The sequence below is a fragment of the Harpia harpyja genome, chromosome 10 (assembly GCF_026419915.1).
Source record: "Harpia harpyja isolate bHarHar1 chromosome 10, bHarHar1 primary haplotype, whole genome shotgun sequence".
Classification (NCBI taxonomy): domain Eukaryota; kingdom Metazoa; phylum Chordata; class Aves; order Accipitriformes; family Accipitridae; genus Harpia; species Harpia harpyja.
In genome coordinates, this window is record NC_068949.1 from 5882135 (window position 1) to 5897967 (window position 15833).

The 15833-nt window shown below is 44.4% G+C and overlaps 1 protein-coding gene across 10 annotated transcripts in view; it reads right to left on the bottom strand.

Annotated features, from left to right (window-relative positions):
- Positions 1–15833, bottom strand: part of MICU1 (mitochondrial calcium uptake 1) — a 109428-nt gene that overhangs the window by 14706 nt on the left and 78889 nt on the right. For all 10 annotated transcript variants that reach the window (XM_052800124.1, XM_052800125.1, XM_052800123.1 and 7 more), the window contains one exon: positions 2506–2643. In XM_052800124.1, the coding sequence (XP_052656084.1) occupies positions 2506–2643 (138 nt within the window). The remainder of the gene's footprint in view (positions 1–2505; positions 2644–15833) is intronic.

Below are 15833 nucleotides of genomic sequence, written 5' to 3' on the forward strand. Positions count from 1 at the left end.
CAGAGCCCAACCAAAGCAGCTGCTTGCTCTGCAGGTGTCTTGGTTACAAATGCAGAGGAAGAAGCAACGCCAGTGCCGAGCTTCTGCAGTTTCAAGTGGGAGAACGCTCTCTGGCTTAATACTCCATTCATTTACAAGGAAAACTTTGCAAGCGCATTGCTGAATAAGTTATCCAGAAAGCTTGAAAGGTGGTTAACATGATTCTGGTCACAGCAGTCCTGTTTCTAAAAAGATGGGGAAAGTTAAGCTATGTAAAAACACTGACAGCTATACCAGGGTGGTCCAATAGAAGTACATAAGTGTATCTAGGTACAAAGTGCTGCACACAAATCTACAAGGAATATGGTCTTCTACAATACCCCAGGGGACAAAAAAACAAACCACAAATTTACAAGAAAAGGTTCTCTTGTATAAAAGACAATGCTAAGTTAGGCACCTGGCTGGATTTTCCATGAGCCCGAACTGGCTGAAGTGGAGGATTTCAGTACCTGATTTCTCTAGCTCTGCATAAACATTGACTTTGAGCTGCCCTGGCTGCAAAAAAGGCTTATCTGCCTCCAGTGCGAAGTGGCTGGTGCTTCTTGTATCCTTTACATCTCCTTAAACCATTAAATATCTTGTACTTGTTAACAGAGAGGCCATCTTGTTTTAGGACTTTAGGTGTTTCATTCCCTCCGGTCTAAGGAATCATGTGTTTTCCCCCAATTCTGTTTCTTGCAAATGTCATTTTTTTGTCCTACTCCCCAATTCCTCTCCTTGAAAGTCCTTGGAATAAAGAAAGAAAAGGACTTGCTCTGAATCCAGTTAGCTACAAATAGAAACACAATCTGGCTGATTTTAGGATGAGGAATAAGGTAAAACCAAAAAGTTCTTCCTCTGCCACAGATGTCAGGGTCTTGGCTTACACATGAAAGGAAGAGAGCATCTGCTGTAAGAAACCTTCCAAAATAACTCCCTCTGCCTAATTTCTCATACACCCAGCTACCGTTCAATAATATATATGTGTGTGCGTGTGTATATATACATACAAAAAAACCCCAAATCACAGCAAAAGAATAGACAGTTTGGGAACATTAACAACAGAGCTGATATTTTCTGTTAGACACATATCACAGTTAAGTTATTTTTTCCACGAGAAATCAAATGATTCCTGTTAAAACTCAAGGGGAGCAGAGGTATTGGAAAAGCTAAATCTGCAGCGTCTCGCTCAAAGATAAAATAAATGGACACAACCTTGGAAACATCAATGGTCTTATTTAAGCCAGTGAAAAAGAGCTTGAGAAGTGAGATTTCCAAATATTAAAATGCAACGTATCTCAGCTCCTATGACATGTTGACACCATCTATTGATAACAGTCTATTAAATATTGAGTCTATTTTCCTACAAAACATGAGGGAATCTGCAAAAAAAATAAAGTGCTCTTTCTGGCACCCCAAGGCCATGAGAAGCTGCAAGTACCGCGACTCCTCTGGCAGGAATGCAACTCTGAGCACAGCTTTTTGGCTCGCTTACGGTTTCCTCCAGTTTTTAACTTTTTGGCATTATTTGCAGTTAATAGAGAAGTCTATCAGTCTATGTGCCCCACTGCTTCAGTATGCCCAAATTCTCCTCCAGCACCAGTGAAAGAGGGAGAAAACAGGGGGAAAAGTCACTGGAGCACCTACACATGAACTGACAATTCCTGCACATCAGAGGAGGCCAGTTAAGGCACCAAAAAGAGACAAAAAAGGACTAGACCCTGGCCAACAATTGTGTTTTATAACACACTTTGCATCTAAACCAGTTAAGAAATTAACGCCAGTTCTGATGTCAGGAGGAAGCAGCTCTAAAACAGTCAGACTGACCCAATACGCAGCCAAAGACTTTCCATCCACTCTCATTTGACGAATCACTTGTTTATAACCTAGCTAATAAAAGAACAATCCATCTTTATAGAAGCAGACATGAAATTCTAATACTGAAGTAATTTAGCAGCCCATACTTGCTTTACCTGATAAAACACATCCTTTCGGCAGCGATGTCTTATTCCAAGGTCTCTCACTAAATTAACGAGTGTAAGATCTGCAACCTTATGCCTCTCTAAATCATGAGTAATTAAAATAATTTTTCACATAAGTTCCTAACTAAATAATAAACTGCCCAGTCGCAGCAGCCGATTAATCTAAGGTCGAGCCAGTAACTAGGAACACGTCTTCAATGTTTATTCTGGCTCCAGACCCAGGGTGCCATTCAGCGAATTTAAATCTTGAAAATTACAGCATCCATTTTAATAGGGACAAGCCTATACGCTGAGCTGGACGCTGACCACTGCACTCCCACCTCTTCCATCACCCTGCTGCTAGCAAAATATTTATCACCTGCAAAGTCAGCGTATCTCCCTACACTGCTTAACAAGGTACAGGTGCTTTTCTTAAGAAGACAGAGATTGCTTACTCATTTCTCAGCATGGTGCATGACAACTGCCCCCACTGCAACTTCCCAAATTTGCCACCGATGCCACTGACCTCTCCGTCTTGGAAGTGCTTCTTGAGCTGCTTCAGCATGACAGTAAGTTTCTTGGACTGCACCCCACTGTAGGCCAGCAGCATGCTGCCGAACTGCCGCTCCGTGATCCGCCCTTCCACTGGGTCATGCCGCTCAAACTAGAAGGGGGAGGGAAAAAAGGGGAGAAGTGAAAACAAGACCATGCAGCAGAAAGCTCCATCCAGAGTAAGGGCATACGAAGGCACTGTAACAAAAAATGAACACTGCAGGAAACACTCATGAAGAAGAAATCCTAATGCATTTGAATATTTGCTTTCTCCAGGACTGTCTCCATCAATAAGTCAACATCTTCCCTACGTGCTATACCTTGGACAACTTCTGGAAGAAGTCTTTGTATCTCGCCTTCCTAGTTTTATCTTGCAGGGGGACAGCATTTGTAGAGCTGGACTTGAAAAGGCAGGATGATTACCTTAACTTGAAACCAAGCCACTGTCCACAGGTGTCCAAACGGGTGGAAAGCAAGAAGAAATACTAAGGTGTTCTTCATATGCACTTCCAGCTTTAAGATCTGAATTCGCATCCAGAGAATTTGGCTGCTACAGTGACCTTTTCTGATTGATCAAAGATCTGTGCAGGACTGAGCTAACATGCAAGTATGTGCTTCAAAAGAAGCGCATGTAGGAGTGCTTCCATGATTGCTATAAAGGGGAACGGTGGTTAATAAACCAGGAAAGAAAAGTCTTGCAAAAACTATGTCTCATTTTAGCTCTTCTCTGCTCCAAGTCCTGTACCAGTGTCCCAGCAAGGGAAGGTTCATGGAGGTCTCCAGAGTTCCCCTTTCCCAGTCCCAGAAAGTTCTCCTCACCCTCAGCCCCTTCCAGACCCCGACCCTTACAAACGCTGCTGTGAGGCCCCTGCAGAACTTCCCGCAAGCCCTTCGGCAAAGAACAGTTTTCTCCATTAATCCACCTCTCCAGCATTAGTTTATGTCCTCCTGGCTTTTGCTGCAGGGGAGAAGGGAAGAGCAATTTCTTGACTTGGCAGGGTGCTGGGTTGGAGCACCAGGTCTCTGCTAGCTGAATAATGCAGATTTCATCTTCTCCTTTTTTCCCCAACTCTTTGTATCTCTACAAACATCAACATTAGACTTCAACCGACTTCGGTTTCACAGATCTCAGCGTTCAGGATCCCTTATTTGATTTCCTTCAAATTTATCAGAAAACATATGACCTACACTACAGCTGATCACAAGCCAGAAGATGACATTTAACAACGAAATTAATTTTTAAAGTCCTATGGAACAACTTAGTACCACTGACTTGACATTGTATTGCTCAGCGAGTTAACCATTTCTGCCTCAACCGCTCTTCTGTGCTTAATTACACAGATAACACAAAAGCCAGCAAGGTACCCAACCAAGATCAAGGTGGGGAGATGAAAGCCGGCAGCTCCACCAGCCTTGCTTTCAATCCTTGTGTAGGCAGAGCTCCAGACACTGCTTTTAATATACAGGGCTCTTCAGCTACGCTATATAGCAACTAGGCTGCTGGCAAACAAGCTATTACAATTTCCATGCTTATGCCAATTTTGGGGTAAATATTTTTTAATTATTAGCATATAAGCCAGACTTTGGCTGCTTTTCCCAGTGGGACACTAAGGGATTCCTACTGCATCTGAAATGCATAAAGTGCCAGGGCTAGAGGGGTTTGGATGGACTACGCTGGCAGGAGGCAGCTCCCAAGTAGACAAATTCTGTTTCTTAGCACCTTGTGCTTTTGCTTGAGTGGCCCACGCAGTAATTGGGAAAAAGATGGCACTTTTTACTGTCCTCTGATACAGACTTTAGGGGCTACTCAAGATGCAAACCATCAGCCTCTCTCCTTGTCGTGTGCTGGGGAAAGGAGAGGGAAAACTCATTTGGAGGAAAAGTATGTGTTCTTCATTAAAAAGCAGAGGTAGTCCCTTCTGGCATGTTTGAAGAATGCAAAGAAGTTTTACAATACCCAAGAGACACAAAAATTTGCAGTCAGTACTGTTTCAAAAGCAGCGCCAATGCTAATTTCAGCCCAAAAGACACAAACTAGTATTTTTCCACCAACTGCCTTCAAATATCCCCAGTTTTAGCAGAGCATAAGATAGCATCTTTTATTAAAGGATAAGAAACAGGTCTGAATATCTCAAATCAACCTCATAAGTGGTGAATATGCTTAGAAAAGTCTTGAATCAGTGACTAAAAGCCTGTCAGTCCTCTCCCCCACCCTGCATTAAGAAGCAGGTATTGTGCAGCTCCACGGGGTAACACAAGCAGCACAGCTCCCTGCAGTCTTGCAGATGGGGAAATAAAAAAGGACCAACTCCTCACAGTTGTTGTGTAACTAAGCATTCAGATAGTGGTCAGATTTGCACTACTGGGTGCAAAAATAACCAGAAAAAAAATAATTAAAGCCCCTTTTCATCTTCATTTTTCTCCTGATGTGTCTCACACAAACCCTTTTGGTGCCAACTTTAAGATAAAAAACCAGGATTATTCTCCAAATGCCACACTGAAGAAGTCTTAACAGGAGCACAATGATGAAACACATCATTTCAGCCCAGCTTTCCTCTTTCTTTCCCATTTTCAGCCACGACCCTGAGATACTCAAAGCCATTGCCCCACTACTGCTGCAGAGGGTCTTAGCAAGCCCTTCAGCTCCCCTTGCTTGGGCTTTCCCAAAGAAAAGAAGATATAAACACACCTGTGGTTTAAGGATTACCTGGGGAGAGTTGGTACATTAAGAATAACGCTGTAATTTGCAATCAATGTTTGCAGCCATGCAGCTGGGAGAAAGACAGACAAGCATGCTTTAAGCAGGATTACTTGTAAAATTCAATGCAAACTTCTGCATCTCAAATGTCACTATAGAAAACTGATAAACTAAGTTATCTTATTTAATAGCACCTATTACTAAATGTTTGCAGCTACAGAATAAGCAAAGGGGAAAAAATGTTTATTCCTCCTGTGATTCACCTTCTCAGCTTCTCATCTTTGGGGTTTTAGGCATTTCCTTGGTGGGAAGCTGCAGCTGGACCAATATGTCTAATAGCCACATGACAAATTTTCCCCCCCAAGAGGTTGCCTGATGCCACTTGGCACCTGCTAATCCTTTTACATTACAAAAACAAAGCGTACTGGCCCAAAAGTTTCCTGGCAGGTAGTAGTGGCACGCTTTCAACCATCACTCAGGCAAGGAAAAGATGGACAGAAGCGTAGCAAAACATGCAAAGTCTGGGTTTGGGCAACCTGGTCTAGACCACACACCAGGGATTCTTCTGTACTACAGGGAAAATAAAAATCAACAAGTGCTGTTGCATTGGCCGTCAAAGACACGAGCCAACGCAGGTGGGCAAAGCCCTTCTGGAAGCAAACCTTTCTAAGGCATCTGTCGAAAATAACTCCAATATTCAAGTACAAGGATCTCACCAGCTCTGAGCAGCAGTATCGAAGCATGGAACACAATTAACGTGCTGATGCTTGCAGGATTTTTGGCATCTTGCAAAATTTATCGAAAATGAAGTAGAGTGCTGTGCTGGTTTGGGCTGGGATAGAGTTAATTTTCTTCATAGTAGCTGGTATGGGGCTACGTTTTGGATTTGTGCTGAAAACAATGTTGATAATACAGAGATGTTTTCGTTACCGCTGAGCAGTGCTTACACAGAGTCAAGGCCTTTTCTGCTTCTTGCACTGCCCCACTAGTGAGGAGGCTGGGGGGGCACAAGGAGTTGGGAGGGGACACAGCTGGGACAGCTGACCCCAGCTGACCCATGGGATATTCCAGACCATAGGACGTCATGCTCAGCACACGAAGCTGGGGGAGGAAGGAAGGAGGGGATGTTCGGAGTGATGGCGTTTGTCTTCGCAATTAACCATTAACATGTGATGGAGCCCTGCTTTCCTGGAGATGGCTGAACACCTGCCTGCTGATGGGAAGTGGTGAATGAATTCATTGTTTTGCTGTGCTGGCACACGCGGCTTTTGCTTTCCCTATTAAACTGTCCTTATCTCAGCCCAAGGGTTTTCTCACTTTTACTCTTCTGATTCTCTCCTCCATCCCACCCAAGGGGGCAGTGAGCAATGGGCTGTGTGGGGCTTAGTTGCTGGCTTGGGTTAAACCATAACAAGCGCCCATCCTACTGCCATAACCTGAGTCTCGATCATGGCAGTAGCAAGAGCCTCACCTGCAGCAGACCCACCGCATGAGACGAAACAGCTTTAGTCTCTTGATTTATCACACAGTTGGGAGGTTGTGTTAAAGGACAAAATAAAGATAAAACAAATCTAAGATGAAGAAACTAACTTATTTATACAAATCTCTTTAAAGCACAAAATGGTCCTGAGACCCTGTGAATAAACCAACTCATTCCCCCTCCCTGTGGGCTCCAAAACTGGTTCCAATTTTTAATTTCTGCAGGTGGTCATCAGGTACAGTGATGAGTCAAAACACCATACAAGTATTATTCACAAAAAATAAAAAAGCCTGTAAACCATGGAATTAACTCTTCTTATTCTGGGTTTATCTTGCTTTAAAATGAACACCTCTAACATTAAACTGAAACACTCACAGATGCCAAAAGTCAGTTCCTGGCAGCCAAGTGTTATGCTTTCACATACACAGGCACACAGCGGTGTTCGTTGCAAAGTCAAGCCTAGAAAGGGGCTGGCAAGCGAGAGCTGGTCAACAACCAGTTTCCAAAATCAAATATAATCACCACTGAACTGAGAAAAAGCAACAAAATCATATTCAGAGAGAAACTTGGCTACAAATGATTTGTGAGTGGAAAAACTTTGATTTCAGCTTCTAAAAACACAACCAAAAAATCAAACCAAAACTATCTACTCCTGACACCCCCTTTCCCACCTCCCTGTCTGGGAGCAGAGGTACTACATCTGTCCTCTCCTGCCTTCTTGAATGTCTTCTGGCCAACCAAACACAGCTCACCCGTTGTATCTACTTGAAAATGAAGGAGGATGCAAAGCCTACAGTAATTTTTCTTTCAGTACTCAATACACAGTCTATGAACAGTGTTAAAATCCCCCAGATTTTTGAAGAGGCAGGAAAAATAGTGTCCTTTCTCAGGTAATCACAATCCTCTGCCTTCATGCATGTGACATTACTGTACAAGTTATTTTTCCAGTCACCTGGGGGAGAAAACACAACAAACCCTACAAGGATGGGATGCAGGGCAGAGCACACTGAGATTTACTACAAGCAAACAAGTCCTCTGACAGTCTTTTCCCCTTTCATATATCTTAAATAAAGGAAAAGCACGGCCAAGGCAATTGCTCAGCCAGCATTGCAGGGCACCAGCTGCTGTGGGACAGAGCAGCTCCCACATGTGACACTCACACCATCGGGGAAACTGGAGAGGGAAGAGGGGGGTCCTACCCCCCTCCAAACTGCAGCCCCAAAAATCTCACATACAACACAGATGGCCGGTGAGTCCAACACCTCCGGAGCAGCTTCCACCCACAGCCACTTGGTGCCAGCAGCGGATTCTGCATCTGCACACCGGCAAAGATACAGTGAATAATGAAATATAACGCTCTCCAGAGTTCTTCCCGCAAGCCAGGACACCTGAGATGCTGAAGAAATTAGCCTAAAATATAATAGGCAGTATTCTGAAATTCATTAAAAGCCAACGTGACGTGCAAGGAAATCAAATGTGTTTATGGGTGGGTAAGGCGGCAGGAGAAATAAGGCACGGCACTTCACTCTCCCACTGCCAACCTGACCCAGCTTTGCTAGCCCAGTCCCAGCAGCCAATCCATATACCACATTAGGATACTTTCTACCATCATTTAAAAGACTATCCATAATCTTAAAAGTGTTAAATATTCCCACCTCCCCCCCAGAAAACCCCTATCAGACAGGAGGAACATCTTCATGTTCCTCTAGAAGCTGAAATGTGGGTAAGCTTCCTTCTAGCTTAGTTTTCTGTCTGAATAAATAACCCTACTCTCTCTTCTTCAATGCATGGAGGAAAGGCTTAATCATATGAGGAGAACAGAAGGCAAATAAACAGTTTTCTCTGCTTCCACACCCCCTTAATTGTGTAACTTTATGGAAGGGCAATGCAAGGATCCACCATAACACAACAGACCCATAATTCCTCTGCTTCCAGACTTCACTATTTTTTTCCCCCACTAACTCAATCCACCTTCTCCTGTGGGAAACCAAATACCAGCTTCTGAGAAGCATCCAGCCTGAACCAATTCAGAGACACCACCATGAGAAACATCTTTATTAAAAAAAAAAAAAAAATCCACTGGAACTTCTTAAACACAGACATTGGCTTCCTTTCAGCTCTCCTTCTGCCACCACCAGCTGCAAGGGTCACTGCTGGGAAATCAAGCAGGTCTGATGGCTAAGGAACCATCTGGCATGGGCAGGAGGACCTCCTCTGGGTCCTCCTTGACTGTGGAGATGGGCCACAGACTCAGACCATCCACCTCATTAATGTAGACTTTTCGAATCTGAGAAACAATGGGGAAACCAGGAAATTGCCATTTAAACTGATGGTTTAGGGAACAAACAGCATCGTGCGTCTATGAGCACAGACCTGCAGCCCTGCTGCCCCATATGTTGTGGGGTAAGGGCTGAATTGCCCCTTCCAGTTCAGGCTTGGTGTGGAGAGATGCGTGGCTTCGTCTGAGACACAGCGGTGTTTCAGAAAAAAAAAAAGATGAAATTTTAACTTGCCCCCAGGAGATCCCTCCTTCAGAAAAAGGTCAAGCTTGGGTACCAGACACTCCTCAGGGGAAGACTTCTCATTCCAGCTGACTCTCCTCCCTCCTCATTAAATTTGTCATAACCAATAGCATTAATACGGAAAATTTCTACCTAAAACCCCAGTGCTGAAACCCTGTGTAATCAGAGATTGCAAGTATAAAAAACTGCTTAAAAAATACAGAGCAGTGTATTGTCACTGCTGCCACCAGACTGAACTATGCCCATGAGAGCAACACCAGCTCTGCAATTGCCCAGGGAGGGATGCCAGAGGACCAAAACCCTCAGAGAGGGCTTAGCATCACCATACAACCACTAATGGATGTAAAAACCTCATGCTTGAAAAGTGGGATTTCTTCTCCTTCCTAACCGGGCATCCCATTTTTGGTTTGTACACTGAACGGTGGCTTATTTTGGTTTGCTTGCTTTGTTTGCTGAACAAGATTGTTAAAATAACCATCATGCCCTTCCAGTGGCTGCACTCGGCATAGGTTCAAACAGCATTTAACATCAATGAAAACCAGCAAGAGCCTCAAAGCCCATTGACACGAGAGGGAAACACCCCAGCTGTAACACGATGCAGCATGATGAAAACACAGCTCGGACTTTTCCTAAAGCTATGCCAAAAAAAAAAAAAAAAAAAAGTGGCATCTCCTGTGCTGTTTGCTGATTACCTCTATGGTGCAACCCTTCCAGTAGCCCCAGGTTGATGGGATGGGGAAAATCAGCTCAGTCTGTGCTTTGGGACTTGAATTTGTATTCCCTGGACTTACCCCATGATGAGAATACCAACTGCTGAGCTGCATGGACAAAGCAATACTCTGCACTGCTTTTTCTGCAATTATGCCCATACCTATCAGTGCATGGGCTCATCTGAGAGTTACTGCATAGTCTTGCTAGTCTACAAACACCAGGAAAGAATAGAAACATGGTCACATCAGTTTTAAAAGGGATATTAAACACAAATACCACGAAGCATAGTACTTCTGCTGTACAAGAATCGGCATCTTCAACTTACTAGGTTTTTATTTTTCAGAAATACTTCTAAACCCATCTTCTGTAAATTTGATGTAAATATTCTTGAACTTCAAACTAGCTGCAACCAGGCATCCCAGCAATATAGCTTCTATCCTCTTTAAACACTCATATTAGCAAAATATCTAGCTGTATTTTAACAGGGTCTTAAATTTCTAGGAAGACTTCTCCTAAAACCCAATCAAACTATGTATTCCCTAAAATCTCAAAGCAAGCATCTAAAAAATAAATGTATGTGTGCCACATATCCAATTGAGATAGCAAAAAAAAAAAAATTACAAGGCCTTTTGGATGGAGAAAAAATGTTGAGGGATAATTTTTGAGCTTATTTATGCTAGTTAAACAAACATCAATAGCAGAAATATTGCTCATACTGTCAGGTTTAAGGGTAGTTGAAAAAGGTGACCTGTTCAGAGTGCCGCGGTGTGCGTAATAAGGAATCAAAAGGGTCTGTGAAATAATGATTTGTAGGGTAATATTCAGATTCACAATATATGACCCTTTAAAGTGGTATTTGCTCAAAGTTTTATTTGACAGGCTGTAATACATTATTTATCTGCAAACTGCTGCAGCACTGGCTCTGTTTACTGTTCTGGAGAAGCAGGCTGCCAGGATCTCTTGTCAAGTTGCATATACAACTATGACAGAGGAAGAAAAAAAGGGGATAACACTGTACATCTTCCTAAGCCCCAGCAACCTCCTCCACCCAGTGTTTGCCCAGGCAGCAGATTACTGGTGCAAAAGTTTCTAAAGGCTTTTTATTTGGAAAGATCAAAGGTCTCAAAATATATATTTGGGGGGGTGGTGGGGGTGGTGTTAATTATGCTGAAAGGTTCCAGTGCACATGGATCTAAAACACTGGGTTTTGCAAAGCGAAACCCAGCCTGCTCCAGATACAACCTGGTGTACTGTGCTGGCAGCCTGCAAATTGTCACTGGATGGGATCAAAGACCAATTACGTTATTTGGTAAAAACCAGCCAAAGAAACAGCTCTAAAGATAAGAGCTACCAACAGTGGGAGAAATGCAAATGGGAACGATGTGGAGGAGAAAATGCCAAACCCAGCTTGAACCATCATGCACAAGCTGTTCTGGACACCACTCTGCAATGCTGGGCAGTGCAAACCCAGGCTGCCCAAGGAAGTCGGTCCAGAGTTGGATAACCCGTACACAGAAGCAAACCACGACCACCATGACCCACCTCCGATGCCCAGAGCGGGCTGAGAGGCTCCTTGCCTGCAGCGCTGCAGCAGCTCCTGCCCCAGCATGCTGCAACACTGGCTGCGCCGAGCTGGCACGCTGCCTACTGCTGATGGCGGTTCCTGCTCCACCAGGAATGGGCAGACAGCACCACAAAGTCCTCAGGTTCGGAAACCACTTCTGAGCCTCATAAAAACTAGCCAGAGCATCCGAATTATTTAATTGCCCATTAACTCCTTCCCTTACCTGATTCCCTACACTCAAGTGTGGGTTGTACAGCTGGATCAGGTCAGGAAAAACGCTCCCAATGCTACCAGCGGCAGCCTGCTGCTCTTTATCTTAAAAAACCATATGAAAGAAAAGGCAGCTATTTTCACAGAAGAAAAATCCAATCTTCCAAACCCTCTCCCTCTGCTCTCTGAGAGCAGCTTAAGTGAATATGTAGCAGCCAGGTTAAAAATGTACATCTGTCAGTGGCAGTGCAATCCCAGCAGACCAGGTGTTTGATAGATGCTTTTGAGGTTTCATTGACCTTGGCATGCCACTGCTGCCTGCAAGGGGAAAAAATTAATTCCAATCACCAGCAACTTGTTATGCTTTAACGAGCAATTAAAAAAGGTTATGTAAAGACAGCCACACCTGAAATTCATCCTCATGAATCAAAATAACTTCTTGCCAGCTCTGAAAAGATCTGCATTTTGTAATTTCATGCGTTGGAGGAATGAAAGGAAGGAAATGTAAAGGAGAGGAATCAGTAATACTGAAAGGGGAAAGGACATGTCTGATAAATTACAGGGAAGCACTGCTGGGATGGAGAGGCGGAAGAGATGAGCAGCCACCTTCCACTGCTTCTCTCCAGACCTGCCTGCATTACTGCCATTCCTGCCCTTGACAATGCTCCTGGTACCTTGGTGCAAGGAACAGAGGAGCTTTTCCATCCTACATGCTCACTGAATGAGAAAAGAGCAAAGTTCAGAAGCAGTATGAGTTCCCAGCCCACCAGCAGCGATACCCACAGGATGGCGGAGCCGCAAGCATCAGAGCCAAACTGTTACTCTGAAAAACACAAATAAAAATCTCCATGGAACTGATATACACAATTTTATTAAGAAATATAGCTCTCTTATTGCCTGTTAGAATTTATGCTGTTCCTGCTTGACCTTGGCACTCAATTTGCCAAGAAAAACAAGTTTGCAGCAGTTTGATTCAGCCTAGCAGGGAAAAGGGAGTGCCTGTGTCCTGCTCCCATGTCTTTAATGCACCAACAGAGGCAAAGTCAGGAGCTGAAGCACAGACAGCAATGTGTGAAGGTGCAGAACAGCTTCGTCTTCAAAGCTTGAAAGGAACAAAAGAGCAAGGGAACTAAAGCGTTTGTTCATATAGCAGAAGGACAAGGCAGAAGTCAGATACCTGCTACAAGAATTGCTCATCGGAAAGTTCCCAACCAGTGATTTTAGCATGCTGTTATCATGCAGGACTCTATTTCTATTTATTTTGGGTCATGCTTAAGAAGCTGGCAGACTTTCTCACCCAAGGAAGCACAGCAAGCCTGTTGTGTGATAAACATTTTGGGTTTTTTCTGTGATTAATAAAACACACTGCCCATGTTCCTGTAGTCACAGTATTTGAGGGTCCACGGGAAGATAGAAAACACACAGCCCTAAACGTCTGCTTTGATTTTTGTCAGCTAACCGGACATTGCAAATGCCTCAGCAACAGCTCCGCAGTAACAAAACAAAGCCGCAGAAGCTTCCAAGACAGTTCCTGCCTTTCCCATCTCGCTAACAGCACGAAACCCAGCATGAGCACAAAATCCTGCGCATATGTGCCGAGCTTGCTGGGCATGAGTTAGCGTTGGTCCGAAGCCTTCCTCTGTACGGGGCTTATGCGCCCAGGTACATCACCCAGCCAGCGCAGCTGTACGGCTGAAGTCCCAACATGTTCACGCAGACGTCCCGGCCTCTTGCCCAACAACTTTTAGGACTACCTGGCTCTTGGTTAACTGAATTGTGCACACATGAACAAAAGCATCTATGCTAAACTAGCTGATCCCTTCTACTGTACGGACTTGGCCATACAAACCTGTACACACACTCTCGTGGCAATGTAATTAATCAAAATACTACTCTTGGGATTTTATGTGCAGGGGTCCTACAAAAGGCTCTGCTGCCTGCATGAGTGCAGGGCTCAGCGTGCTGCACTGCGGGAGCTTGGGAGTGGATTTACACACACTTCATAAACCAAAGGAGCCTGTTGTTACAGAGCAAAACCCTCTACTGCTACTAACGATGCAATAAATAGAAATTCCAATAAAACCCTCAAACGGCCTCCCCTGCAGAGCCGCTGCATTAACCACATTTAAGTCTCCCAGTTCAAATAAAAGCAAAGCAGCAGCATATACCATAACGGGTGCTTTCTCACCAGGCATTGCAATGGTTGCTTTAATCAGTCCATGAAGCACCCATCCCAAATGAGAAGGTGACAAAGCTGCTCCTGTGCATTTGAGCAATGTCCCAGCAATGCTCACCAGTAGCTGCAGCACCTCAATGCACATGTATTGTCACACCCATGCCCAGCTTCACTGGCACATTTCTGGACCACTGACTATTTCGGTCTGCTGACCACAGAACATTCTCAGCTTGACACTGGGTGCCTGCTTGGCATTACTGCCCTTAACCTCAGCGTGTCAGTACCAGCTGTAGCGTTGCAACTGTTCACTTGTCACTGCTGATGGAGCAGACCCAAGTTACAGCTAAGACACAATTTAAGAAGTGGCAGCCTAGTGCTTTTATTTGATTTTGATCCAACAGGTATGTTGAAGATGACCACACAGCCAGACACGGTCTTCCCATGCTCACTAGGCTGAGTACGGAGTTGACTGAAGCAGAGTCCAAGGGCCAGTGCACCCATCACTTCTTGAAGCACACTGGTTAGCACCCCCAGGATGTCCCACCAAGCATTTCACAGCTGACATGCAGATGCTTGATGTGCTCTTATGATCCTGAGCCCCCCATAACCACCCCACAGCTGATAACTTGACTCTTCCTCCACCTTTCAGAGTGAGGCACTGGAAGGGTTTGATTTCTCTGGCACGGACTATTTCCCCACTTGTTTTTGCAGCCTGTACTGGGGAGGAATTAGTTAGGAATAGTGTTTATGGCATCTTCCTAGAGGCATGAAGCACAGTTTTTGCTACCTCACCCGTGACGGTGAGCCACCCACCCACCGGCACTCTCCCTCCTTAATGAAAAAAGGGACTGAAATTCAACCTGTCTTGTATTTAAACTAAATTTTCCCTGGTGCACATTTAAGCCTTTCATTACCTGCTCTGCCATTATTGATTGATGAAAATTACTTGCCTCAGTCTTCTTTATAGTGACTCCTCATGTTTACTGAGACAGTTATATCTCCCTTCTGTCTTTCCTTTAGGCTGTACGTGGCATGGCCTTGTAACTTATTCCTATTTTTCCAGATTTTTTTTTCCGTAATAACATCCCACTCAGAATTCTTACCAAGTCTTTGGCCAACATTGAACAAAACCTGAATGTCAGCTTTTCCCCAAACCCTAACCAAGACAGTACAGTCAACCTGGAAGCTTCACGTGACCCTTTCCATTCACACGCCAAGACAAAAGCAGGCTGCCAGAAGCTTTGAATGCCATCAAAAACATGATGAGCTGTCCAGATGATTTCAACTGCCTGCCTAGAAATTCCCAGCTTACACATGTATACGCTGGGCTGTGACTCCTTAGCTACAGAGTTCCCTGATACGAACCTAATCATGGTGGTCACTTGATCCCATTTTTAACTGGAGATGTCACAAAATTGTCATCCACAACACCTTCATGGCCATCCATCACAAACTCATGGTTATCAGTCTTATTTCTATACCCTAAAACTTCTAACACATTAAACACAGAAGAGGGAGTATATAGATCCGTGGGAATAAACCTGGTAACTCCTCTCTGCTTTCACTAAACTCATCATGGCTTTATCCATCCCTGACTCTAGCGAGCACTTCTGGGTGGAAAAAGCCTCAAGGACGAAGTCCTCTTTCCTTCCAGAGCTGTTGTTTAAAGGTTACTGGCTATCAACATACCTTGAATCTAGAATTAGGGGATGACAAAACTGACACAGCCCCAGAGCGTGGGGCGCTCAGACTCTGATGGAGACAGGTATGTTCTCCAAGATGTCCCATCCGCTGACCCCTTCACTCCCAATCTGCCACTGCTAGCTGGGATTGACCAAGAGAAAGAGGTTCAGGCTGAACTTGGTATGTAACAGCACAAAAGGGCAACTGGGTAGCAGAGGATCACCGCAGGAGGTGTCCCCTCCGTAAACAGATCTGATC